Genomic DNA, 27761 nt, shown 5'->3' on the forward strand with positions numbered 1-27761 from the left:
CAGAGTAGTACAATACTTCTCTTCTACAAGCAGTGACATACAACCAGATAAAAGCAGCTACAGAACCACTCACTTTTAAAATACACAATGAATTAAGTGGCATTTTGCAGCTGCATCCCTAATTTTGCTCATAAACAATTAGTTTGTGTCAGCGCCAAAAAAACCCATACACACAACCCACAAGAAGAAGAAGAAACATCACTGATATCCTTCCTTCAAAAACTTCCTGCTTCCTCCCAGGTTTTGTTTTCACACAGCAGAGAATCCTTTTGCTATTTACTTGTAACAGCATCCAACTAGAATTCAAGCTGCTACTTCGGCTATTTCCAGTACACCCCTACATTTCCTAACTGTCAGGATAATGGCTACCACCATATCCACATCCATTCCTCCTAATATCCATTTGGAGATCCTTACTAATTTTCTTCTCTGAAAGACATCCTTCCCCAAAACACATCCCCGCTGCCATTCTGGATACAGAGTTTCACATTACTTGGTGCATCTGAACTTCCTGACCAAAGTCTTTCATCCAGCTGATAAACCTGCCCAATTTGCTCAGATTAGTTCCAACTTAGCATTTTTGAAATCAAATCCTATTTGAAATCTGTTTCCCATTAAAGAAGCAGGTAAGTTTGGGCTTTTATTTGAAATAAATTGACAACTCACAATTCCATTGCTTAAGGTTGGCTGTTACACTCACCAGAAGGGGGGAAACAAGACACTGTTATAACTTTTTATGCTCTATCATGCCCACCAGCTTTCCTGATGCACTTCAAAAAAAATCTATTAGATTCTCAACTGTTGCACATCACTGCCTAGCTCACTGAGAGCTACTAAGTATCAAAAATCTGCAACTCTACTTTCAGAGACCACAGTTCTGAAAATCAAGCCTTCAAGTACACCTTATTGTCCAACACCCTTCTAAATTATAAAAATGAGAGATACCTGCGATTCAGAATGGAGGGTTGCTCTATGTTCCATCCACATCCTCCATCTCTAGTAATCCTGGTTACCTGTTTTGTCAGTTTATTGGAAATGTCTTCACATTTGTTCATGAGCTTTAGAACCACATCCCTCTCCTTCAACAATATCTTGCAGTTCCACACTATATCTTCTGACAAACCAGAAGTCTTTGTCATTTTTGTGAACTGCAAAATAATAATAATAAAAAAACCCATGAACACTGGTAAGAGCAGCTGCAGTGAAAATCCATAGCTGCTGCAAGCAGTAATTCAAGTAGGAGACAGCAACAGCATCCCAATCTTCTCTCAATACTCCAAATACTCCTTGGCCCACTGCAAACTGTGTGAATCCACACTGAAGGTCCTCATTGCAGCTCCTCACATTGTGAAACTTGAAACCTTTAGAGACAGAAATTCTCTGAAGAGTTTCTAGCGTAAAATACAAGCACTTTATACTGAGGCAACATACAGTGCAAAGCCAGCTTCGAAGGCCAGGCACATTAACAGAACAAAACCCCAAAAGGACATTACAAAAAAAAAAAAAAAAAAAAAAAAAAAAAGCACTTATTCTCATTAAGATGCCCCTCAAAATAAACCCTATTAGAGGTGTATATATATATATATATATAAAGGTATATAGAGGTATATATATATCTTTATATACCTATAAAGGTATAAGAAAAAAGCACAATGTAGGTATCAAGGCAAAAAAATGAACCTATACTGAAGCTGACTACATTTTGTCATGGGTGTGTCAGGGGCTCAACATTACTTGGTTCCAGTTCTAACTCTAACCACAAAGATAGTGAACCTGGACTTGGGCATTGTGCCAGGTTTTCTGTGGTCACCAAGTACTGCCAGAACAAAGAAGCCTTTCTTCCACCACTTGCTTTCTCAAGTCCACATTAGCTACTGTGTTATTTCCTTCCTCTAAATTTCAGATCTTCATCAGATTACGAATATTTTACATATCAGAGACACGCAGCCTGAAATCACATCAAAATAGGCCTTCAGGCTCATTGATTTCTCCTAAATTCCATGTAGAGCCATTTGCAAAAAGTGTAAAACCTACCATTAAACACATTTCTGCAGTAACTGGGGTCATATTTGCAATTATAGTATTTTCTTGAGTAGTTATGTATGTATGTTTCACTGTAAAAAACAGGCATCTTTTTTGTTTATTAACAGATTTAAAGAATTGAATAATACAAGATGCTTTGGACTCACCATTCTTGTATTAAAATAGAATTAGTTTTCACACAGATTTTTCTGAATTTTAGACCAAGGATCTGTTAAAATTTAGCACAAGACTTTTACATGTATCTCTCCTCCAAGAATTCCCTCCAGAAAAGAGGAGTCATATGATCCAGCTATTATGTGTTAACTCACCAATATTGCCCCACTGCAGAGTAACAGCAAGTTTTGTTAAGGTGAAGAGTATAACCAGATTAACTTAAAACAGAATTTAAAAAACAGCTTTCATTAGAAAAAGATTTTAAACATAAATGGATTGAGGCAATTACAGTTTGAGGGTATATTTTTGTTTGTGTTTTTTCCATTTCAAAGAAACCCCAGAAAGTTTACCAACACTCATAGTTTGGACCAGGCAAAGGTGCACATGTCAACACCTGTAAAAAAAGTCTTCCAAACAGACACCTCTATTTAGAAATAAAGAAGAGCACGTTTTTTAGTAAGTGCCTACAAAATTTCGACATTTGTTTTGATGACTAAAGCTTTGGTTGGCATGAATAGAAATCCTGTAATCCATAAATAAAGGTGTGGAGAATTGAGCCATCTGTTATTGACAGAAATAGTATTGTTTCATGTCAGCACATTAACAACCATGTCCAAGTTGCAACAAGAAATACTTTAGCCACTGGTTTGCATGTGAAACACAGGGTGTTACCCTGCTCAGAACATAAAGCAGATCCACAGGTGGCCTTTGCTTTCTAGAGATTCTGACATCCTCCCAAGTTCAGCTTTTTTCAAATGAGGCCCAAAAATGTGAGACCATCACGAAAATTGAACCCACGAGCCTTCCCAGGGCACTTGGAACTGCCACACCAGCACACTCTGCCTGGGCTTACTTTATGCCACTTGCAAGATGATGAGTGCTTTCCCTTTAATGCCTAAGGGTGAAAGTCAGCCTCAGCCCAGATCAAGGAACACCAGTTCCATTGTAAGCAGTTTCCTATTGCTAACCTGATGCATTTGCTGCTTCCCTTCAGCTGGCTTTGGTGCAAGGTGGTTCTGGAGTTTGTACATGACAAACATGGTCCTGTGCCAGGCCAGGAGTTGGGCTTTGATATTTGGAGCTTATCCCTGCCTCTCCTTGTAGCTCTCACAGCCATGCTTCCTGCGGACCATCCTTTAGTCTGTCTACCACGCATCTGCCCCCTAGTATTCTGATCCCTAATTCCCAGCTGTGCAGAGCTACTCCCCATTATCTCCCATTTGCCCATCACACCTCCTCTTATGTTTTAGCTCCACGTTGCGGCTTTGCAGAAGCACCTGGGCCCACCCTTGCAGAGCCTCTGCCTCAGAAAGCCGTGTGCAATTTCTGGCTGTGAATATGAAGAGCACTGAGGGAAGTGTTCTCAGAAAACACATCCAAATTCATTTTGTTACCTACTGCTTTCCCTGTGCACAATGTATTTTGGAGAGAGGCCACTAATCCTAGCAGACCTTGTTCCCTTCTCTAAGGAGACAGACACCTCAAGCCTCAAGGACATACCTGAGCACACTTTATATAAGCTGGTGTTTGAGAGGAGAGTCTCCCAGCCAGTCATGTCGAGCACTAAAGACTGGATAAAACTATCCTCCTGGAAAATGTACTTCACCTATAGTCTAGGCATTTCTACCTAATGCCAAATGAATTAATCTTTGTGAGCAAGGACAATTTCACCTCTCTCCATTTATTTTGAGAACCATGTCTACAAAATTTTCTTCTATGTGTTTGAAGCATTACTAGATCAAGTTAAACACTTGGAAGTATTTACTCCAAAGAGTAAGTATTTCCAAGTACTCTTATTAACCTTATGAGCATATGAAATTAATATTAATCCTCTTGGAAACAAAGTAGCTTAGTCCAACTTAAAAAACCATCTAGAATAAAAAAAGACATTCTCATTTATGTTTTCCTGGAATAAAACATTCAAATTACAAATAAGTGGCTTTAGTTTTAATCTCAGACTGAGTCTTAATATCTTCCTCAATTGTAATAATGAGCACATGGCAACAACTTGTATAGTACTTCACACGGTGTGACATAAGATACCATTACAGTAAAAAGAGACCTTAAAACCAAGCCAATTTCTTTAATGCTCTAAATTAATCAGCTCTCTCCATTATTCTGACCACCCTTATTAACTAGTAGGAAAAAGGCTGATTTACTGAGCTACTGGATCTTTATAAACAATTAAATCCATACAGATACAAAACATCTGCTAAAATCTCCTGCAAACCATTTCTGCTCTGGGCAAGTATTCACAATACTACATAAACAAGAGGCTGCTGATAGCAGTAATCTTCATGAAAGACTAATTTTCAACGCAAACAGGCCCATGCAGCTTTTTTTTACTGTAAAATATTTTACACTGAGAAAAGAAGAGCCCTGTAGCAAATACTTCTGCAAAGAATTAAGCTCAGACAAAATCCAACAAGTTTAGAAAGTAATAGCTGTGTGACAGATGTTCTGTGAGAAGCCAAAGGCTCGGGGCAAAACGGATTTCTTTTGCAGCATACCAGTAGCTTGTATTTTTTTCAAGTATCATCCTCTTGTCTCCCCCCCCCCCCCCAACTTTAAACTCAATATACAAAAAGCATTTTGTTTTCCTTAAAATTCTATTTTGTGTCTCCTACTGTTTTGTGGTAATATATTTCACACACTGAATAAATAAATGTTATTGTTTTACACATATTGAAGGCGTTCTTGCATGCATTAGTGGGGGGCTCAGAATGCACACTGATGAAAAAACACCAATTACTACTCTGTAAAAAGGCCTGTGCACAGTTACTGCTTTAAAATGCAAAGCACTAATAAATTAAATCAAGACAATCTGCTGTAATGCACTTCAAATTTCTCACCAGGACATCGCTCTTAGCAGGTCTGAAGACTTGCAGCTAACTGAAACTGTATGAAATGTGAGGTCTACAAACAAGCCATGGTAAACATCTGAAAGCAACAAGGAAGCGACAGTAGATAATGTACTTACCAAGAGATACTGTTTCCCCTTCCCTGGTGGATTGTGGCTTAGCCTTCTGATGCTTTAGCTTTCATTAATAAAAACACAGCAGCTCACTCCACTACAAATGGCTGCATTGCTTAGCTAGCAAAACCATGCTAGACACTAAGCTGCAGTATAATAAAGGCACAAAAGAAGAAGATGAAAAAAAGAGAACGACCATTTCTTGCCTGAAACTGAAAATATCCATGCTGGCTTCTTCAATCATGGAGCTACCCTGGAAGCTGCTGCTGCTACACAAGTGTCTGCAGTAAAGGTCCTGCCACGTTCTTCCCTCCTGCATGGGTTTTCAGCTACAAGAGCTCAGAACAGGCTAGCAAACACCTCCTTCTCACAGTGAAAGCTCTAATTTCTCCTTCTGCAGTGAAATCAACCAACTTTCTGTGCTACAGAGTGAGTGACAGTAATGTCAGCCAATCAGCTTGAGTTTTCCAGAAAAATCACCCCTTAATTCATTCAAAATCAGGTCATATGACACTATTTGAAATGCTATTGGCTTAGGAGGAACATAGCATTTTAGCTTAATGAGGATAAGGCCACCCATCTAAGCCTCCCTAGGCTGAAGCCACCTTGACTCTGGGCAGGCTGGGGATAGGAAAGGAAGAATGCAGACCTACCAGAGCCTCCCAGCTGTTAAAGGGCCGGAGCGCTATTATCTTCTGAGCCTTTTTCTGTGAACACTGGGGAATCAGAGCCAGTTCACTCAGGGAAGCATCCTGCAGGAAGCTGAGGATTTTTGCTTTGTAGCCATCCTCCATCACTTCATCACCACTGCTGTAGTCCTCATCCAGGGAGCTTCCGCCATCTTCAGAAGCAGACTCGTCCTCCACGTGTTCTGTTTCTCTTTCTGCACTCCAAATGCTCCTTTTACTTTTGTCCTTTACCTGAAAGCCATTCTGCTCTTTCTCAGAAGATTTCTGCTTCATCTTATTCTTACTCTCCTCTCTTTGGCTCTCAGTGGAGGCTTCAGTCCAGTCAGCAACTTTCCTTTTGGGAGGAAACTCTGTATCTATGCATGCAATGCAGAAGGCAACAAGTAAACACATATTGGTAAGGGGCTGATGAAAACACAAGTTGTTCTTCCAAAATAAAACCTACAGATCTGTCAAACACAGTTCTAATATTTAATACGCAAGAACTCAACAGCAGGTGTTACTAGGAGAACAGAAAAAAAAATCTGGATAAAATATGTAAATAGCTCCAATTGTGAGTGTAAGATAATCAAAGCTCATTTGTATAATGCTCAAATAGCAGAAGGTTTTAACTATCTTAAAATAGAGATGATCAACATAATGTAATATTTGTGAGCTGCAGAAGCTCTGAGGTAAGAGCAAACAGTTAAGAACGCTGATGTATCCTTAAGAAGAGATACTGATCCCACTGCACCTGACTGCAGAGATGTTCATTCTGCTGACTTGAAAACAAGCCTTTTTTCACCAAGAAAAGTATGTATTTCTTCCATTTTAATGCATTGTCGTACAGTATTCGGGGTGGGACAAAGAAAACATGCACTTGTTAAAAAAGGTCAAAGAATGAGGCCATCTCCAACCAAAGTAACTCAGCTGCCTTAAAATAAGACAGAATTTATTTAACACAACATAAGCAGGTAATTTTCAGAAGCATCTTGTAAGGGTTTTGATTCCTTCATTGCGAGAGAGCACCTGCAGTGCAGAAGTTTCTCTTCTGCCCAATCTCAGCTTGCTGCTGATTGAGTCCAATCCTGACATCTGCCTTCTCTGAAGCAGCAGTAAGGACACAACTTCCTAAGCACTGATAGCTCTCCCCACTCATAAAGAATGCAAGTGAGAACACTACCCTATCCCAAGAACACTTAAACAGCTGATACAGCAAAACATGTACATATCTGACAGCTGTGTAGCACATGGAAAAGTAATCAACTCATTAAATAGGACTTAAGTTATAACTTGCAGATTTACTTGAAATCACTGGGTTGCTCCCTGCCATGTTTAAAGTACTGGTATTTACAGATGAGTTGCATAATTCAAGGCTTGTTTCTAGTAAGTTTCTCTCCTAGAATAAATTTTAAAAGAACAAAATAGCATATGTCACTTGTTACCTGGGCACTTATTTGCAATAACTGGTTTAGAAACCAGTAATTTACAACAGTTCTGTAATTTACAAAACAAACTTTTAAACAAACAGGAAGGGAGCAGGTGTCAACTTTGACCTGTACCAAAATATATTTCAAGAGATACCCATAGGTAATTACAACTTTTTATGCCTATCTGAATTAGCAGGGCGAAGATATTTATCCCTAGTTAGAGAGCAAAAATAAAAATAGAGAAAAATTGAGATTCCTTCCCTTATCCTCCCTGTAATACTAACTTAATGTATAAGTGCAAGTTTCTAGGCATGGTTTCTAGGCTGTCAGAACTAGAAATGTCATTGCTGGACATTTAAAAATATTTGCATCACAAGTCTGTTTTGTCTTTGTTAAAATGAATTATAAATCTGCCTTTACCCTCTTCGTTGTCTGCAAATATTTTCAGGGCCTCCAGTGCATCATCAAACTCCCAGTTATGTTCCTCAAGTACCTCTCTCAGCTCCTAGTGAAAAATAAGATATTTTGCATTGTGGTGAGACAAGCACGAGCTAAATTTCTGTGCCTAATAACAGCAGGCCAAGAAAATCCTTGTAAATCAGATGAGTCAAAATAAAAGGAAATCAAAATGAGAAAACCCTTCTGTTTCTTTGTACACTCAGTTTAGGCAGAGCTGCACTCCACTTCTGAAAAGTGTAAGAACACACATGAACAAGCTCTGCTTCCAACAATTTCAAGCCCAGTACTCAAGCAGTTGCTGAGTACTAAAATAATACAAAGCGCAAAATATATTTAGCAGTCTGGGGGAGAAGAGTGAGAGAGGGAAGGACCATCTCCCCTTGCATTTTTACAGTAAGTTATCAAATTTAATTATGCTAGCCGTGTCATAGGGCCAGAAATGTAGGAAGAGAAGTTCCATGTAGTGCTAACCACATCCCACAGCTCTTAGTTCAGGACAAGCTACATTCTCAAGGCAGAACAGCAAAAACCTTCCCACCCTGGGTTCTTTCCAAAAGAGCTGTTGGTGTGAGAACTGTTTCATATGGACTATCAACAGCTGCAGTTTTCTTACGAACTCAAGACCTGATGTGCCATAGGGAGACATCAGCTCACCTCCTTATCCAATCCAGGGAATGTACCTTGCAACTTCTTCACAAGCATCTCTTGCCTCTCCCATCGTCTTCTGGGTTCTGAATCATCCAACTATATTAAAAAAGGTACCCATTAGGTTTAATACGAATTACAGCTATAGAAACAGAAGAAAACCTCATCACTATTGGTTATCCTTAAAGAGCTGCTACAAATGACGTAAGTGCTTAAGACAAATTCAAGCTGAAGTGATTCATACATAGCCAATGATCAAAGGAAGACCAAAACTTTCACAAACATAGAAAATGTCTTCAGTCGGGAACATCTTGGACTCCTTACTTGATAAGCATACACAGTGCAAAGTTATATGCCAAAATAGAAATAATTTAGAACTGTCTAGTTTATTTTGCTTTAAAATCAAAAGTTATTAGCAATTCTGGATGGTATTTAAGGCAGAAGATGTCAGGGTTGATGATTAGATTCGCTGATTAAGCATGCAGTGTATAACCCATCACAGCCTACAAACACATCAAATGGTGTGTTTATATTACAATTAATGGGTAAAAAAATCCACACATGTTATGTCATAGCATCATGGAGTCACATCAAAAACTGGTAAAACTTTTCATCAACAGTAGTTTTACTAACAGCTACTACCAGCCTGCAAAATGGAAGTTAACAAGTGCCAAAACTTCCATGGGCCACAAGCTGCTCTGCTTTGTCAAGAACTACAGGAGTTTCCTCCTAGAGCTTTGAATGCAAAGTTACAGAACTACTTATCCACAGCAGAGATACCAACCCGCTGGATCAACATTTACTCTGCTGAAGGAACACAAACGACATCACCCAGAGGCACTGAGTAACAGAGGACATTATTTCTTTCCTCAGTGAATCTACAGTGTCACTAAGAGAGCAGCCATAGTCCATAGAAGAGCTGCCCAAGCATTCCCTGGTCATAGGAACCACAAGGAAAAGCAAGACTAAGAAAAAAACCCTGCAACATCTATGACAAAGAATAGCAGTAGATATAGCAACATATGTTAAATTCATATACTTGAGGAAATACAAGGAAGGACCTGAGGAGGAAAAGTGATCCAGAGCCTGTAATTCCCACTCATGTTAGCAAAACCTGAACGGTACTCAGTGCCTCACACACTGCTACCTGCCATCAACTACTTCCACCAAAGCAGTGAACTGGCTGGCGTGACACAAATCCGCAAGCACTAAAGAACAAAGCAGGTAATCCCATTCAGAACGTCAACAATAAAAAAAGTACAAAAAAACTCATCCAGATGGGAGGATCTGATTTGACTTAATTTTCTGATAAAACACACCACTGTCACTGACCAAGTCAGGTAATTCCATTTATTTTACAATGCACAAAGAGAAAAGCACAGTACTTACATAACTAGCTTTTGACTTTTTTGCAACTCGCTCAGTTTCAGTTTTGCAATTTGTGGGTGAATCTCTCAGTTTCCTTTTACCAGAGGCAGCTTCAAGAAGAGTTGAGATGAAAAAGAAGAATTAGTTCCTTTCATTAAGTTCACCCCAAAACAGTAGGATATTTTAATTACTACAGCAATGTAGAAGCTACTTGTTACCCGCACAATGTTTACCAGTCTCCCCAACAGTTCCCTACTACAGACCACAGATACACTGAAACTTGAAGCAAAGCAGCTGCTTGAAGGTACATGTTTATTTAACTCTAAGTTATCTTCAGCAGTCTGGCAATTAATCAATTACCTCTCATATATAACAACTGAAATACCATTTTACTCTTCTTTTTTAATAATTGCTACATGTTATTACAGACATAATAGTTGCATAGAGGTGTATCTGTGCCTGGTTTTATTCAAGCTGGTCTTTCTTCCAGGCTAAAGCCCATCTGTGTGTTGGAATATGTACATCACTGCCAATCTGGGAGTGCTGCTGACTGATTTCTGGCTCAGGTGCACACCAGAGCAGTTACCAAATGCTTCTCAACATAAAATCCAGATGTCTCAAAGAAAACTATGCATATTAAGTCTGTGATAACCTTATCACTTCCAAATAGTCCACATGAGCCATAACTTTCTGACTATCTTTGGGCTCTGGTGATTATCAAGAGATAATCATCTCAGCTTTAAGGCCTGCCCAGCCAGGTGCACTTCCAGACTGTTGCTGTGCACAGCTCATGAAGGCAAGAACATGTTACCAGTATTTCTGCACACCAGCTTGGATTGAAGCAGCATTACCAGAACAAATTATTGTGAACATTCCGAGTCCATGATGTGAAACAGTACAGGAAGTTAAATCTTCTCTAGAACAGTAAGTGCCTGCAGAGCTTTGGTGTCTGATAGGAGCATCTCTGGCCAACCTCTCCTCCCAGCCTGCCCTGGGAGACCAGTGAATAATCACAAATCCCACATATAAAAAGCACATTTGCTTTCCCATCCAGAAGACTGTCTGGATGATCAAAATAGTGCTAACTGTGGAACACTAAGAAGCCAAATTTTTGTACAAGAAGACACTTTGTGTGGAAATACTGCCAAATACATTTTCTGCTACAGTCATTCACTCTGACTTCATCAGAGAAGTGGCATATAAATATTGAAAAAAAAATATGTAAGCATCCCAAAGAACAGTAAAGTACTAGCAACTCTTCCTTATACTATATCCTAAAGATATAGTAAGAGATACCAAAAAACATAGTTAAGATTTTTTTTTAACTCTGTATGTATTTATATATATTTAGGCTAAAATATCATAGAATCGTTTGGGTTGGAAGGGACATAAAAGATCACTTGGTTACAAACCCCTGCTGTAGGTCAGGGACATGTTTCACTAGATCAGGTTGCTCAGAGCCCCATCCAACCTGGCCTTGAACACTTCCAAAGATGAGGCGCATCCACAGCTTCTCTGGGCAACCTGGTCCAGTGCCCTCCCCACTCCCACAATAAAGGGTTTCTTCCTGATTTCTATCTAAACGTACCCTCTCCATTTGAAGCCATTCCCCATTTTTCTATCACTACATGCTCTTGTAAATAGTCCCTCTTCATCTTTCTTGTACTGGAAGGTCACAATAAATACAAGAGGCACAGTTCAAAGCATCCAGAGAATGTGCCAGTGGAGGCTCTCCTTCAGCATTCAGACCTTGACCTTTCTGCCCAAGACCTAATTTAAACAGTATTGCCAGGAAAATGCCTGCTACTAGTTCAAGTCTGAGAAATGTGTAGTTGTCTTGATGTCTAAACTAGGAGCTGCCAGGCTGCTGCTGGATCAAGCACTACAAGTCACTGGAAGCTTCGGGTTATTATTTCTTAAGATCAATTAACACTGCACTCCGGATAGATAATTCTGAATGTGAACAGTGACCCAGCAAACCTCTTCACCCTAAAAAAACACATGGGCTGGATATAAGAGTATTTCAAAGATTTTCCTGCTTTTAGGTCATAGGCTGAGCACTCAATAGCCTTTGAAGGAAGCCCAGTCATGAGCAATTTTAGAGGCAATTGAACTGAAACAAACTATCTGGAAAAACATAGTCTCAGAAACCTAGAAACACAGAATTATTTAAAAACAACCTGTGGTCTTTGGAAACCCACCACATTCACAAATAACAAAAAAAATCCCAACTTCCTGAAGACATCCACTTTGCAAAGGACATTTAATTTTTCCTTCCTGTGCTAAGGGAGTATACGGCTGAAGGGATGAAGAAACTCTTACTATTAGATAGGAATCACCCTTGGAGTGCAGGCAGGGCACACCAGGACTTCCAGAGGAATCCTCCTTCTCCCTAGCAATTTTCTAACTAATCAGCAATGAGAAAAGCAGCTCCAAGGCCTCAGACTTTAGAGGAGCACCTGTAATTATTTTCCCTGTTACTTGGTGCTATCTCTAACAAAAAAACCCTTTTTATTACTGTGACTTCCCTCATCATGATAAAAGAAAACAGTAATTTCTGACTGCTCAAAAAGCAGTGAACACCAGATAGATTTACATGAGGCTTCAGCTCAGAAGCACAACCACCCCTTTTGTGGTTCTCAAGATGTACAGAAAACAATACCAGAAACGAATCACAAACACCAGGAAATATTACACCTTTATATCTTAGACACATATTTTCAACGTGTCACGTCTAATCTCTATACCTTTAAAAAACTGCACTGTTTCTTGTTTTAGCTCTAGATAACTAATCAATTCAAGTTAAAAACTCATTTTGGCATTTTGAAAGGACAGAAAAATTCAATGGTATCGTGGTCACACTTTTTCCACATAGCTATGCTTCACAAAACTCTATCTTGCCTTGACCTCTGAGAGTCAACATTTCATAACAAGTAAAGCATATCTGAAATTGACACAGTTAAAGCAGATGTTCAGTAATGTCTCCGTTTTTAAAAAATGTGTCCAAAATGAGGTGATTTATACCATCACTGTCAGGCACGCTTACTCCTAACTAAATATTTTATACAACAGCTGTGATTAGTGAGAATTTTGCTGCCAAGAAGACTGTTCTGTGGCTCATAATAAAAGGATGCAAAACAACATTCTTAAATGAACACAAAAATGGCCAAAAGGCAGGGCCTACATACCAGAAATCAAAGTGATTTAGTTCAAACGCTGTGCACTGCAACAAAGTTAAAGGATATACAGTAGCTTAAATTGGATTAATATTTATCAAAACCCTTGAAAATTAATCAGTCTTCCAGGAACAGCAGCACTCACTCAACAGTATTTCTTGAAATATGCAAGCTTTGTTTCCTATTGCCAGTATCCAAGAATTTTCATCTATAGAATCTGACCATGCACACAGTGATAAACTCAAAATGGTTTGGTTGGTTAACAAAACCCCATCAAACAACACGAAACACAAAAGCTCAACACAAACCCTTCACTGAAATTAGACTGAATGTTCTTAAAGCTTCTCAGAAATTGTTAAAAATCTTTACACTTTTATATGAAAGTAAGAAAACGAAAATACAGTAATACAAGAGGGGGAATCCAATAAGCAAAAATTTTTGTACTTTAAAAACAACACTTAAAAAATAACTGTTCTCCCTCAGTGTACACTTCATCCTAAATATATTGCTCCAAATCCATAGGATCCTGCATGAAAAGATGCGTGAACTACTCAGAATAACTAAATAATCAAGAGTGATCATAAATAGCTTTTTCCATCATTTTCATGAAGATCTCTCAGGAAAACCTTGGACAACTGAACTTTAAACAGATGGTTGAACTGATTTCTATAATATCAGTATTCCACTGCTCCCTGACCAACTCCAACAAATCAAAACTATAGGACAAGAGTTAACCCTGGACTTGGCTGATGTCAAGAAACAAACCTTAAGCTCAAGAATTACAACCCTTTTACACATGTAACTCTTACAACACACTCCTACAAAACGTGTTGGATTTTTTGTTTTCTTTTCTTATTTTGGTAACAGTATGAGACTGCATAAATTGAGATGCAGAACAGACACCCCTAAATACAGACACCCTGAGGGCTCAAAAGCATGGTCTGGGTTACATTTTGCTAGAGAACCAGGGGGATCCATCTAGTGTTTAAGACTTAGAGTTCTTATTCAGAATTACAAGGAGAACTTGAAAACAACCTGAACAAAAAACTGTGATAGTTATGTGACAGTATCTACTTATTAATGATGACATTATTAATGACGACATACCCAGTCTATATTTTTCCATGCTACCAGACTGTTCACCTAGAACATTTAGAAATACTTCTACTAACCCCTTAATATTTGACTCAAGTTCTGAACAAAGAAGGAACCAGCAAGAACAGAATGATTTAAGAACCCACAAGCAAAGCAGTTCTGAGCTTCACAGAACGAATTTCCCTTTCTGGTTGTATTTACAGATTTTTGGTCCACATCCTCTTTTCATCTTTCTCCCTGCAAAGCCTGTAAATTCAGGTTTGTGTTATTACAATAAACAAACAATACTGTAACTTTTAGCAGAAGCTTTACCACTTTTTAAATACCTCCCAACCAATTTCATTGAATTAGCTACAGCTTCTAAAATTCAGGGGTTTTTGTTTTGTGGAGTTTTCTTGTTAAACATACCTTCATTGAGCTTCAAACCAGCAGCTATTGCTTCATCCATTGTGCGTGCTGATTCTATCAGCTGCAAAACAAAGAAAAAAAAAAAAAAAAAGGAAACTCCTAAGTGGAGAAATTTAATCCATTTGAACAGAGGAAGACAATGCTGGATCAGCTGTGACTGAAAAACACTTTAAAGAAAACCCCCAAATATACATGTATTATAAAATGCAAGAGCAAAACCAAGGGATGGCAAATTAACTGGACTGACCACATAAGCTGTATTTAGAAACACTTCAAAACACATACTGGAAACATCTTGAATACAATGTAATTTATTATCACTTTCTTCCCTACTTCACAAACATGCCCTGCATATTAACTAAAAAGCTTTTTTTAAAAGACTATTCAATGGTACTATGACAAAACAAGACAATAAAACCACCTGATTTACTAACTCATAAAGTGTCTGAATACTACTGCGATGCACTGGTCCATTTCCTGTAAGTGCATGAAATGCATCACGTGCCTCAAGGTTTATCAATACATCCTTGCAGTCCTAGATTGTTTCTCCATCCACACGTAATCTCAAAACATAGATCTGTTTTACAAACTGCATGTTGAGATTTTTAGAAGGCTTTCTCCAAGTGAGGTAACAGCAACAGAAGCAAATGGCCTAAATGTTACAAATATTAAAAAAAAACTGCACAAAAAATGGAGTTATGAGGAATCCTGATTCCCAAGTGTCAGTCCACATTCAAAAACAGCATCTTACAATTTTGCTACAATCGTACAATTTCCTTTTTAAAAGGCTCATGATTTTTTTCCTTAATAGCCTTCATCAGCTGCATCAAGTTTGTCAGGACAGCCTCCACCAGATCCTTCATGAAGGAACAAACTGCCTGGTATTCCTCCGCCCTCCTTCAAAAATGCTGCAGCCATGTAACTGCAGAAAAAAATCTGCACAGCCTCCATTTTCTACAAAGTTCTGAGACAGGAGATGTCTTGCATTCTCCTGAAAACAAACACCATCAACGTCACATGCTGCTCAATAGATAAGTCACAAAGCAGCAGTTTGTGTTACCATGTAGCATTTCTAGCAAGTTACTAAGCTACAATGAACTTCTACCAGTCTTTGAATCAAATAAATTCTATGCAGCCAAAAACTGAAAAAGATACATTCTGGACATACACAACAGATTTTAATTACAATGTTCAAGAGAAAAATTCAGAAATTGCTACTTGCAACCCTTTTGTTCTTCCCAAAATAAAGGGAGCCTAAGCATAAAGCTTGATCCACTGGGAAACAAAACACACAGCAAGGAGCACCCGCAAAAATGTCTGTATTTCTTCAATGCCACTTCAACAAACAGGAAGCATTCATTTAAATGCACTCAGCTTTATAAATGAAAGCTTGTGAAAACCTAGTTACATATTAGCATTGAAAAGTAACCTTGTTAAAAACATCTTGTACTGTACTAAAGGTATTTTACTGTAATGAGCTACCATAACTCACTTGCAAGAAGTTACCTGCAGATTTGTATTGTCCACTGGACAAGGGCCAAGAGTCCTCACATTCACATGTCAGCATAATCAGAATACATTACAGTAAGTTCAAAATTAGAATACATTACAGTAAGTTCAAACCCATCCTTTGCCTCAGTGAAGTACTAAAGTCTTTGCATCTCAAAAAAGCTTGCAGAGCATTTCATCTACTGGAAGATGGCAGTGATTTCACTCCTTCTGCATTTCATCAGTTAGCCCATGCCAACAACAGCAGTTACCAAGTTATCAACTGAGACAGCCACGATTAAACTTAAATGTCACAACAAAGATATCCTTGGAAAATTTTCCATACACTGGAGTTCACTGTTGTTGAACCTACCTATTAGGTAGGTGTTTATCTGAAGTGTCTGTCTATATACTCATTTTTATAGATATCCAAGTTCCCATGTATGTGGAAATGATACACAGCTGTACTTCCCCTAAAATGTTACTTTCACCCATCTGCTATTAATAAAACAATTAAGAGATGCACTGTGTTTGCATAGCTAGGTTTGACAATGCTAGGGGCTACACAGGTGGCTTCTGTGAGAAGCTTCCCTCACATCCAAGACAGCCAGTGCCAGTCAGCTCCAGGACAGTCTTGCTTGCTGGCAAAGGCCAAGCCCACCAGCGACAGAGGCAGCACCAGTTAAGAAGGAAGGGGAGAGGGAAATGGGGAGGAACAACACACCTGCAGCACAAGAGAGGAAGGAGAATTCATGAGAGAAGAACAGCCCTGCAGACACCAAGATCAGTGAAGGTGGGGCTGGAGGTGCTCCAGCCGCTGGAACAGATATTCCCCTGCAGGCCATGGGGAAGCCCATGGTGAGGCAGCTGTGCCCCTGCAGTCCATGGAGGTCCAAGGTGGAGCAGAGATCCACCTGCAGTCCGCGGAGAGCGGCACAGCAGAGCAGGTGCATGTCCAAAGGAGGCTGTGACAGAGTGGGAAGCCCCGCTGAAAGCAGGGTCCTGGTAGTATCCATGGAGAGAAGGGCCCACTGGAGAAGGTTTGCTAGCAGGACTGGTGACCCTGTGGAAGGGACCCACAATGGAGCAGCTTGTTCCAAAAGAGATTGCACGCCATGGAAAGGGATCCGACTCTGGAACAAGGGAAGGGGGTGAGGAGTCCTCCTGTGGAGGAGGGCTAATGAACTGACTGCAGCCCCCATATCCCATTCCCAGGCACTGCTGGTGTGGGGGGAAGGAGATAGAGAAAATCACAAATACAGTGAAGTCCCAAAATAAGGCAGAGGGGAAAGGTGTTTTAAGATTTGGGTTGATTTCTTAGTACTCTACTCTGATCTGATTGGTAATAAATTAAATATTTTCCACAAGTCAAGTCTGTTTTGCCCATGACAGCAACTGGTGAGTGATCTCTCCATGTCTTTATCATGATCCATGTTCAGCTGAGAAGCAGCGATAGAGCAGCTTTAGTGGGCACCTGGCATCTAGACAGCATTAACTCACCACAAGAGTGTACCCTGTAACGAAGTCAGAAGCTTAGAAAAACTGCCTATAAAATAATCATCAAATTAAATCAAAGAACTGAGCATTATTACTTTTAATAATTCTTGGTCACTTTTTTGGGGAAAACGTTCCTTCATTGTTTGCAGCTTTGAGTCTCTGGTATCTTCTTCTACATCCTCCTTCACAGCTGGCTGCTGCTTCCCACCATTTACAAGTGTCAGCTCAGGCATTTCCTTTTCAGACTGGTCGTCATCATCAGATGGTTCAGAGCTACAATATATGGTGGAAGAAACAAAGAATTAACATTTGTTTTTGCTTATGAACGTTTTATTCCACCAGAACATTACTGTAAACAAAACCCACCAGGATTGCACTAAATGCATTTAGATGCACTCCATAACACCGAATCAACTTGTACGTGTTAGATTCTACTTTTTTCCAACAGAGTCCAGACAGTGACTCTCTGGCAGCAAAACTTGTGGCACACTTTCTTTAGGAAAGATGAGTTTCCTACTCGGAACCGTGCGCTTTCTGTTCTGTACCTTGTTCAGAACAAGGAAAGCTAGGATACTCTGGAAAAAGGAAGTAAACACTGCAAAAAACCCCACAGACACCGCCCCCCCCCCCCCCAAGTAAGTAACACATGCACTAAAATGCAGACACTGAATTGACTGATTCTATGCAAAGCCAGAATTCAGTACAAGCCAGAGCTCCTAAGTCTGGACAGATCCCAGCTAACACCTGCCACAGTCTCCATTTGTTTGTTAGCTCAACCAGAACAGCCACTGTGAGACATCTCTGTGGGTTCTGTACACATCAATCAGCACCAGAGCCAGCACACTGTGACAAAGTGTCAGGCACTGAGGGACCTGGTGGCTACATGGGAATACTGAGGAGTACATGAAATGCTCATGTCCATCAATTCCACCAGGAGTCACCTTGCTGTCCACCTCTCATTCACACCAATCACAACACAGTATAGGAATAGGAAGCGCTGGCCCTGCAAGTTCCATCCTGCATGCCTTACCAGCATCAGCTCCACATGGTACAAAACCACTTGAACTGTTCCGGGGGGATTGATCCCAGAAGCACAGTAACTACATTTACACAGCACTGCATACAAGCCAATTTGATGCATGCAACCAGCTGGCCACCTCTGTCTCCTTGCAGAATCTACAACTTAAATCACAGGCAGAAGCAGGAGCTCACTTGTAAGTGCTAGGGTTTTTTTTTTCTCCTTTTCAAGTAGCTGCCTTAAGTTGAAACTTTGCAGGGGGAAACACTAAAAAAACCCAAACAACACAACATCAGAATTTCAGGTAACTGCAGCAGGAAAATGCATTATTTCACTTCTGCTGTAAACCCCTAGTAACTCCATGCCCTATGTACGACTGCAAACCTGACAAGAGATTACACCTGTTAAGGCTGCAATTTCCACAAAATTTTGTGCCCACTACTACAACTAGACTATCAAAAAAGCAGGTTAAGCCATCTTATTTTGCTTAGCAAAGAACGCCTAGAGGGCACAATTACCACACAGACATATAACTAGTAGGGGTTCCTTCAAACTGTTCCAAATGGCTGCAGATGTCTATCTACATCCTGTCTTACCTGTTCTCTCAATGCCGCCTTTTTAGCACACACACACACACGTGACTCTTCCCTCCCAGCACATCCAAAAATATAAATTTCCAAATCGCTTAGGAATGAAATAGTTTTCATTCTGCATAGGAAACACAGTGTGCAACTCATACTAAAGTTGACCTCAGTACTCATACTACACACTGAAGCTCTTTCTGCTTTCCTCTCAAATATAGTTGCATATACAAAAAAAATCAACTCTCAACAGTTTAAAATTAGCAGAGCAAGTGTTTTACAGTCAAGTTTTCAAGTTGCACTAAAAGCATTTGAGAAGGGCAAAAGCACAAATGTGTAAATGAACAAACACCACACATTTCAACATCACAGAACTCCTCCCTCTGAGAAAATGTTTTAGCTGGATACCTCTTCCCTGCAAAACCAGTAAAGTTCAGCTAGGAGCAGCTGAATCCCAAAGGACTAAACCAGAACCCAATGCAGGCTCTGATTTTCAGCTCAGCGTTTGAACTGAGAGCAGCCCAGGAGGGTGCAGAGATGGGCAGGGAGCGGCTCAAAGCGTACATTACGGCCGCCTCTGCTCTCGGAGCCCGGGTCCCTTCGGCAGCACCGGCGTTCCTTGGCTCCTCGTCCTCGCTGTCAGACACATCAAAGAACTGCACCCCTCGACAGCGCTGGAAATAAGACTCCTTCGTCGTCCTCTGAGCTTCAGGAGTTTCTGGGACGGTGGAATACTCTGTGCAAGGGATTTCAATGGAAGAAAAAAGAAGAGACAATGACTTAGGACTTCAAATATTTAGTTGTACTTAGAGCATCAGGTAGCTGAGATTTCTTTCAGAGACACAACAGCCAGTTAAACAGAACTCATATTCTCATGCATAGAAAATTCCTGTAAGCCTTATTCCTTAAGGTGGGAACTTACCTGGCAGAGAATCTTCAGCTCTCTTACATCAATCAAACAATTTTTATACTACAAAGTTTAAGAGAAAATGCATTTTATGTCAATAACTAGTGATAAATAAATAAATAAATACTTTTAGATAAATGAATAATGAGTAAAGTCCTCTGAACTACTTCCAGGCTGATAGATACACATGGATAGAAACATAGGCATATTTCTCTCTTTTCTCTATGAAGAGAGAAAAACTGATGCACAGAGAAAAGAACATGACAGCTGCAGACAGCATTTTCTGTGTGCAAGAAATCTTGTGGAAAATAAATTTAAAATAACTCACTGTGGCAGCATTGAATGAATGGGGGAAAAAAAGATAAACCCTAGAAGTTATTTGCTGACACATGAAACTGCGCAGGCTTTGAAAGGGAAAGGCACCCAATAAGCTAAAAAAAAATGGTACCAAATGTTACAGAGTACACTACAGAAAAAATCCCCATCTTTAAATTGGAGCTTAATAGTGGTTAAAGGGACGGGGATGAATGCAACTCAGTGTCTCTGAGGAAACATCAACAGGGTTCAATGACAGTACAAAAAGAGCAATCACTGAAGCCTTAAGACTTCAGCTTGTTAAAGAAACCTCCCTGTCCAACTAACCAGGAGCTGCTCTGGCAGCACCTGAACTGGAACCAAAACCCCTGTGCAACCACAAATCCCACACTCACAAAGCCACATCAGGTTTCCCAGAGCAGTCTCAGATGTCCATATTCCCTATATCACTTAATCGTGGTGCTATAACAAAACCACAGCTCAAGCTGGTGCCTCTGAGGAGCAATCCCAAACAAAAAAAATCCTGGGCTTTTACACCCTCACAGTCTAAGTGCACGAAAGTCTGGAGCGGCCGGTCCCCTGGCTGGGCCACGGGAATACCTGGGACCTTTGTGCAAGGGGTCAGCAGTTCCACTCACAGCTCAACCTGCAGCCACACACTGGGTTACCGGCACTGAATGGATCCCTCAACAAGGTGACCTGACACACGGGAAAAATCCAGGATAAGGGGCAGGAGAGTCGGCCACAAACTTCTAGCAAAGCTGTGTTTTAGCAATACTACTACCAGTGGAAGACCTCATATAAAAAGATCTTAAATTCTCATAACACAAAATACAGCATCACAGGCATCCTCTCCCCTCTAACACAGCCATCCTTTTTTAAAACTCATGTGCTTGTGAACCAAGCACCAGTGGTGCCGCTAACTCTGGAACCACAATTTTGGCTGGAAGTAAAGGTAGTTTCTTCTGCCTCCATTCCCTAATGCAGAAACTTGCTGAGTTGAATTACCAGAGCGTAACATCAGTTTGCAAAGCTGATTTGCCAGCAGACAGACACAGATGAAGCTACAATAAATTCATCTGATAGTCAAATGCAGAAAGGAGCTACGTGGCATCTAATTCCTTCATTTGTGATAAGAGATCTAATTTTAGCTGAGTTATCAAAATCTAAATCTTTTCTATCACTTTCAAAACACAACACAGGATTATGACAGCAATTTTTAGAAGAGGCAAAAGTCTCGGTTTGCAAATGCATCTTATTTTGAAAAGGCCATACACATGCAAATTTAGGAATGCCTAAAAATTATTAGTTCTGAAGCAGTAGAACACTATTCCAAGATAGACTTCCCTGCATCCAAGACCAACATGTTGGCAGCTGAAGCTTCCTGAGCAGTACCTTCTTCTATCTGTCCATCTTAGGAAGAAGATGTATTGTCCTTGATGCAGCTGCTTCATCTGAAAACTGATTAAGTTTTTAGATGAACACATGAGAGGAGCAAAAGAGACCTTCGGGAACATTATGAAGTTGGGTTATCAGGGCAAGGGCTATCACAACTAAATAGAAATACAAAATGCATTAAAACAACCCCATGATTCAATATCAAAACAGGTCTGTAAGAAACATAAGAATTTCACATCTATCCTGGATTAACAGAATGGACCAAAGCTGTTTTCATGGATCTTTGCCTTGCAGGCTAGACTAAATTCCAAACATATTTCCCTTGCAAGCAGCATGGCACAGAAATGACAGGTACTCATGACAACTTTGCTAAGAGGCATCCGGCATCCTTACGGAATTTTAAAACAGAACACAAGGAAATTTTACAAAAATATGACGGTTTTAAAAGTAATTTTATTCTTAGACAAGGTTCGTATTTAAATAAAGAGTATTTACTGTTTCACTTAGTGATTTCTCATTTTGTTTTTATTTAGAAATTGCTGCCCAATCATCATGACAGCTCCTAACTCCCATACTTATAATGCTGAGTTACATGGGAAAAAAAGCATCCTGCCTCTCAAAAAAAAAAAAGCCCAGTCATCTCCCCTTCTTCCACCTATTCCACTGAAGAGAGCACCCTACTCCCTAAGTGGGAGGAAGCAGAAATCACACATGTAATAAGGAGTCCTCATATTTAGAGCAAACTGTAACCTGGCAGAGTAGTAGCAGATTAAAGTTATTGCCACAACACGTAATTGTTGGAGGCAGAATTTCCTGATTACAGGCAATTCAAAAGAACCATTAAGGAATGCCTGAAATCATAAGACCAGTATTTGACACTGAGGACAAAAACAGGAGCACTCATAAGCATCCCCTACATGCACACCTTAACGTCAAAACCAAAACCCAACAACAACCAATTTTTGCTGTCATCAAAAGATAATATAGTGCCCTGTAACTGTAAACACAACCTCCTACACAAATCATACACTACACTCTGAGAAAGCCAGCTTCTTCTCTCCTCAGTGAAAACAAAGGCAAAACCAAAGCAAAAAATGAGGCAATAGTTAAGAGGCTTACCACATTTACTAACACTGTCCAATAAGCATTGTCAAATATAAAGTAACTCCCACCTGGTTTTGAAAGCAGCATAAAGCACATGCTGCTCAAGTCTACAAGGTAATAAGTATTGCATTTTCAAAGCAAAGTCTTTTCCATTGGCTAAAATAATCCTAAATGTCAGTATTACCCTGAGGTGCTTCTTAAAGCAGTCCTTTAAAAATTATAATTACTTCAACATCTTCCCATGAACTCTAAGAAATCTTCACTAGGTACTGCAGTCATCACTTTTTTCCAGAAATACTCTAAGTGGAATTACACTCTATGAACCAAGACATAAGCAAAAGACACAACTTTCTCAGATCCTAAAGAAAATGACAGCAGAACAAAGAGCAGTCCCAGTGCAGGTGAGCCCTGACCTCTATAATCTCAAAGTGAAATCATTTAGGATGCATATTCAAACAGTACAAAACAAAATCAGCCATCAATAACAGTGCTATATACTGTAGTTTAATTTCTTTTGCAACTTTTATTTCAGTTCTTTTTGGAAGCTTTGTAAGCATGCTTTTTAAGACCTGAATACAAGCCTCATTTCAAAACTCATGCTGGTAATTATTCTAATTTGTGCTGCTCTGGTACAGTTCTGCTCCATTTCTACAACTGTGTAGAATAATCTCATTATCTTAGTACATCCAGCTATTTACATAACTAAAAACATCTAAATGAAAATTAAGATGCTTCACTGTTTCCTTAACAGATAAAGAGATATAGAACTATTCAGTAAATAATACTAAATTGCATGAAAAACTATAGTAAGCCATTCCAGTGTATTTTTCCAACTCTTTTAAGAGATATCTACCATACATCGTTTGGTAACTGTCCCCAGAGTTGGTTTCTATCCCAGTTCAGAATTATCCCCTATGACCTGGCTGCAAAGTCACTGCAGGACTGTGTAATTTTGAATACAGACAAGCGCACAAAGATGACCAGTTCTTGTGGCCAATACACCACAAACTGCTTCTTAAAGCATAAGGGACACATGTACAGTGCAAAGGAACAAGAAGCATGACCTACAGACATAAATGGGGTATAGAACACTCTACCAATATTAGTTTTTTCTGGGAACACAAAACTAAAGAAAACAGCTAAAAAGGATAATGGTGGTTCATGACACAACAGACAATATCTGACTACGTGTTTTGAAGATGGATGACATTTAGACAATCCCATATTTTGTTAGATGTGTATTTCAGGGCACTTGATAAAACAAATCTGAAGGAATCTCCCAGAAATTATACTGAACCACTTGTGCTCCAGAAGGAAAAAGCCAGATTTTTAAATTCTTTTTAGATTCACACTGTGGTTGCATGATACCAAAGGAAATAGAGCAAAAACCCAAGTAATTAGCTATTTAAAATCATTTTTGTCTGTGTAAGTGAAATAAAGACCACTGTCCTCTTCTTTCCCCAGTTTCTTACACCAGTACTTTGTTAATCACTTTGTCTTCTGAAGAATCAACATTCTTCAGAAGAAATCTGAGTAATTGCTGTCCTCACATGATTCACCGAGCATTACGGCAAGGTATTTTTGGTGAACCTGGTGTAAACTGCGTCTTGTACAGAACAACAACATAGTCTAAGAGCACACAGGGCCATAAACTCATCTTTGGGCCTTCACCATGACCAATCAGCCATAACAACAACAAAAAAGCTGACTCTTTTATTTGACACAAACCACAAAAAATTCTGACATCCTGACAGTAATTAGGAAAGAAGGAGGACAGGCACCTGCTAAGCAAATCTAGCCTTCTCTATTACATTTAAGTGCCCCATATCATGCAGACAAAATCTGAGTGTTTCATTTTTTGTTAACTTCTGTAGATGTAGAAAATGTGATTTCATTTCTTAAAAGGTTATCAGTTCTGTAAAGAGGTTACATAACATTGATGTGCAAGTAAGTGGGAGAAAATCTCACTAAACCACTCGACCCTATTAAAACACTCAATATCTGTGAAAGATGAAGCACTGTGTATATGCAGAGCACTACTAATTACATCTCAATTTTAAATGTTAATTAGTGCCCTATTTCTACACCAGCATCTGTGTCCATGGGTGCTTATTTCAGTTGGACACCTGCTGTAGCTTTGCCTGCTCTTGCACTCCCCCCTGTTTCACTGTTAGCTACCATCATCTCCCACTAGTTTTCCTCACAACTACTTAGCCTGGCATTAATTTTTATTACCCTGTATCTAAACTCATGCCTCTAAATTGGGTATTACACCCCTTCTCCACAGCCCTACTCCTGCAGAATTCACGTCAAGGGAAACCACCATTTTGAAAAACAAGCACTAAAATTTGTTGGCAGTCATGGTCTAGCCACATGCTTACGCTAACAAAGCCCACAGGCAGATTAAAAGAAGAAATATAATATTAAAATAAAGTAAATCCCAAAAACAATAAGCCACAAAACAAGCAGCACCATTCATTACTGCACAACTACAGTCACAGTTCAAGAAGAAAGGCCCCTGCACTCAGTAACTCCTCCACAGCACAAGACAATGATTTACCACAAACAGGAAGGGAACACCTGTTCCAAAGTGCACTGCTTCAGAGAGCCCATTTTTCCATTGCAAGCATTACAAAGACACACAAGCAGAAGCCAGAATTAAGAGCTGCTTTTTCTATGAAGTTCTCCCTGTCACCAAAACATTCTTTTCAAGTGGATTGGTTACTCAGTTCCAGACTGGCAATTCACATGTCTTATCTATTTTATTTTTAACACAGAACGCTGCTTAATATTTTCTAACCTAAACAGATGAGCACTCCAATCGACTAAAAACAGTCAACCTGCACTAAACCAAAATTTAGGGAAGAGTAAAAATCCACCTCCTGTCATTCTGTCTTGGCTCAGCTTTAAATGAGGAACAACTCCTTGTGCATGAAAGGTTCTCTGTTGCCACGTAGATAAGGTACTGTGAAAAACTGCCTTGCACCAAGAGAAAGTCACGTGCAAACAATGTGGTTAAACAGCACCAACAGACGTTGTTTCATTTCTGAATAAATGCACAGTCAAAGTCTGTCTGATCTCTCCAATAACACCTGTAACTTGACAACTGCAGCAGAAGGTGTATTTGAGAAGTACCAAATTATCAGCAGGAGATCCTGTCTGGTCTTCAAATCTTACTCCCTCAGTAACAGGAAAAAGCTACTGGTGAATGTGATTACACAGCCAACAGCATTTTCAGTCATTAGCATTAACCAACAAATCCCAACAGGAACAGCACACCCCCACCGTCTCAGCCAAAGGAAACCAACACACTACAACACAATCAAGTTTTTGACGTTTCCATGAAAACCCCAGGCTTCTGCCCCAAAAGAGGACAAACACAATGGCAAAACCATTAACACAGTCAGCTTCTGAGAACTAGTACCAGATTATCTCAGCTCTGTACAAAACCAGGCCCAAGTGAAAGACACTCTTCTTTCTTTTCAATCCCAACAGTGATGCTCCACAACGCATTAGCCAAGGACTCTACCCAAAAAGTTAAATCTACAGTGTTGCTTCTATCAGACAAATAAAAGCCATTTCTTCCTATTTCCACTAAAATAAATATCAATAAAGTTTTTAAATAGGAAAACATAACACTTTCAACGTTTATTTTGACACTTATTTAATTAATTGAAAAAAACCCAAGTTATTTCAGAAGGTTACCAACTTGCCTGTAAATGCACAAGTTCAATCAGAGCATACGGTCCTATGAGGATATTTTTGTGGAAACTGATGTGAAATGTGTGCACAGAAATATGTGCGAAACAAGCAAAGGGGCAAAGCAAAAAGACAAACACCAAACAAACCCCCAATTATTTTATTTCTAGAAATTACGTATTTACACTGCCCTTACGCTGCATGCAGAAGAACACTGACTCACCAGTCCTCTCTGTCACGTCCGAAGCCGGAGTGTCTGGCCTCCTGCTGTGATCCGGACCTTCCTCCTCATCCCCTCCAGCGGCACCGACCCCGGCGGCTCCGTCAGGTGCCTCCGCCCGGGCCGGCAACTCCTGCCCCGCGCCCTTCCCCTTCCTCTCGAAGCGGAACCGGTCCAAGTTGTAGAGGCTCATATTCTTAACCTTTCTGTAGGAAAAGCCGGGAAAGGGTGAGAGAGCCGGCAGGGCCCTCTAATACAGATAAGAAGGCGCTGGTGAAGGCACCGACCGGCGCTCCCACAGAAACACGAGGCCAGGGACGCTGTCAGGCAGCTGGAAGGCTCCTGCCTGCTCATCCATCTGCTCATCCATCCGCTCTTCCACCCACTCTCCCGCTTCCTCGCTCTCTCCCGACCACCCTCCTCATCTCACGGCGGCCAGCGCCTCCCGGGCACGGTCGGCGGGCCCCACACGCACCTGTCGCGCAGCGGGACGGCCCCGGCGGCGGCGGCGGCCGGCAGGAGCGGGGCCGGCTCCCGGTAGAGGCGTGAGGCCGGCGGGAGGGCGGGATGAAGCCCGGGCAGCGGGAGCACCACTCGCTCCCCTCAGGAGCGGCGAGCGGAGCTGCCGGCGCGCGGCGATGACGTCACAAGCCCGTCCGCCAATCGCCGGGCCGTGCCGGGGCGCGCGGACGCGTGCGCCTTCGCGCCATTTCCCTCGAGAGCGGCGGCGGCGCTGCCCTCAGCGGCGGGAGCGGGCTCACCGTGGGGCCGAACACATGCTGCGGGTTCCAACTCCGGACACCACACAAATGATGGTTTTGATTCTAAGTCATCGCGTGTTCACACCCCGTCCCCCCACTCCCAAGTTGAAAAGTTTGGGTGAACAACCGCGAAAAGACCGTAGTAGGAGATTTGAAACCCTAAAATAAGCGGTCATATAATCAAAGAGTAGTTTGAATTGGAAGGGTCCTTAAAGACCCCTGTTCCAGCGCCCCTGCTGTTATGAATAAAATTGGGAATGTTCAGACTGCAAAGGGATTTGCCTGTTTCTGTTCCAGCCGTATTGCCTGTTATTGTTCTAACCCTGGTTGAAATTCCCAGTTAATGTCCCAGTT

The 27761-nt window shown here is 40.5% G+C and overlaps 1 protein-coding gene across 1 annotated transcript in view; it reads right to left on the reverse strand.

The window, feature by feature from the left end:
* The window catches only part of SMARCAD1 (SWI/SNF-related, matrix-associated actin-dependent regulator of chromatin, subfamily a, containing DEAD/H box 1), a 38765-nt gene extending 11502 nt beyond the window's left edge, over positions 1 to 27263 (reverse strand). The window contains exons 1-10 of the mRNA XM_066317934.1: positions 27122 to 27263; positions 26650 to 26852; positions 19568 to 19739; positions 17500 to 17677; positions 14420 to 14480; positions 9762 to 9850; positions 8382 to 8471; positions 7689 to 7773; positions 5824 to 6215; positions 946 to 1148 (exon numbers count right to left, since the gene is read on the reverse strand). Coding sequence (XP_066174031.1) covers positions 946 to 1148; positions 5824 to 6215; positions 7689 to 7773; positions 8382 to 8471; positions 9762 to 9850; positions 14420 to 14480; positions 17500 to 17677; positions 19568 to 19739; positions 26650 to 26839 — 1460 coding nt within the window. The 5' untranslated portion in view covers positions 26840 to 26852; positions 27122 to 27263. The remainder of the gene's footprint in view (positions 1 to 945; positions 1149 to 5823; positions 6216 to 7688; positions 7774 to 8381; positions 8472 to 9761; positions 9851 to 14419; positions 14481 to 17499; positions 17678 to 19567; positions 19740 to 26649; positions 26853 to 27121) is intronic.
* Between the last annotated feature and the right edge of the window lie 498 nt (positions 27264 to 27761).

The sequence above is a fragment of the Sylvia atricapilla genome, chromosome 4 (assembly GCF_009819655.1).
Source record: "Sylvia atricapilla isolate bSylAtr1 chromosome 4, bSylAtr1.pri, whole genome shotgun sequence".
In the NCBI taxonomy this organism is placed as follows: Eukaryota; Metazoa; Chordata; class Aves; order Passeriformes; family Sylviidae; genus Sylvia; species Sylvia atricapilla.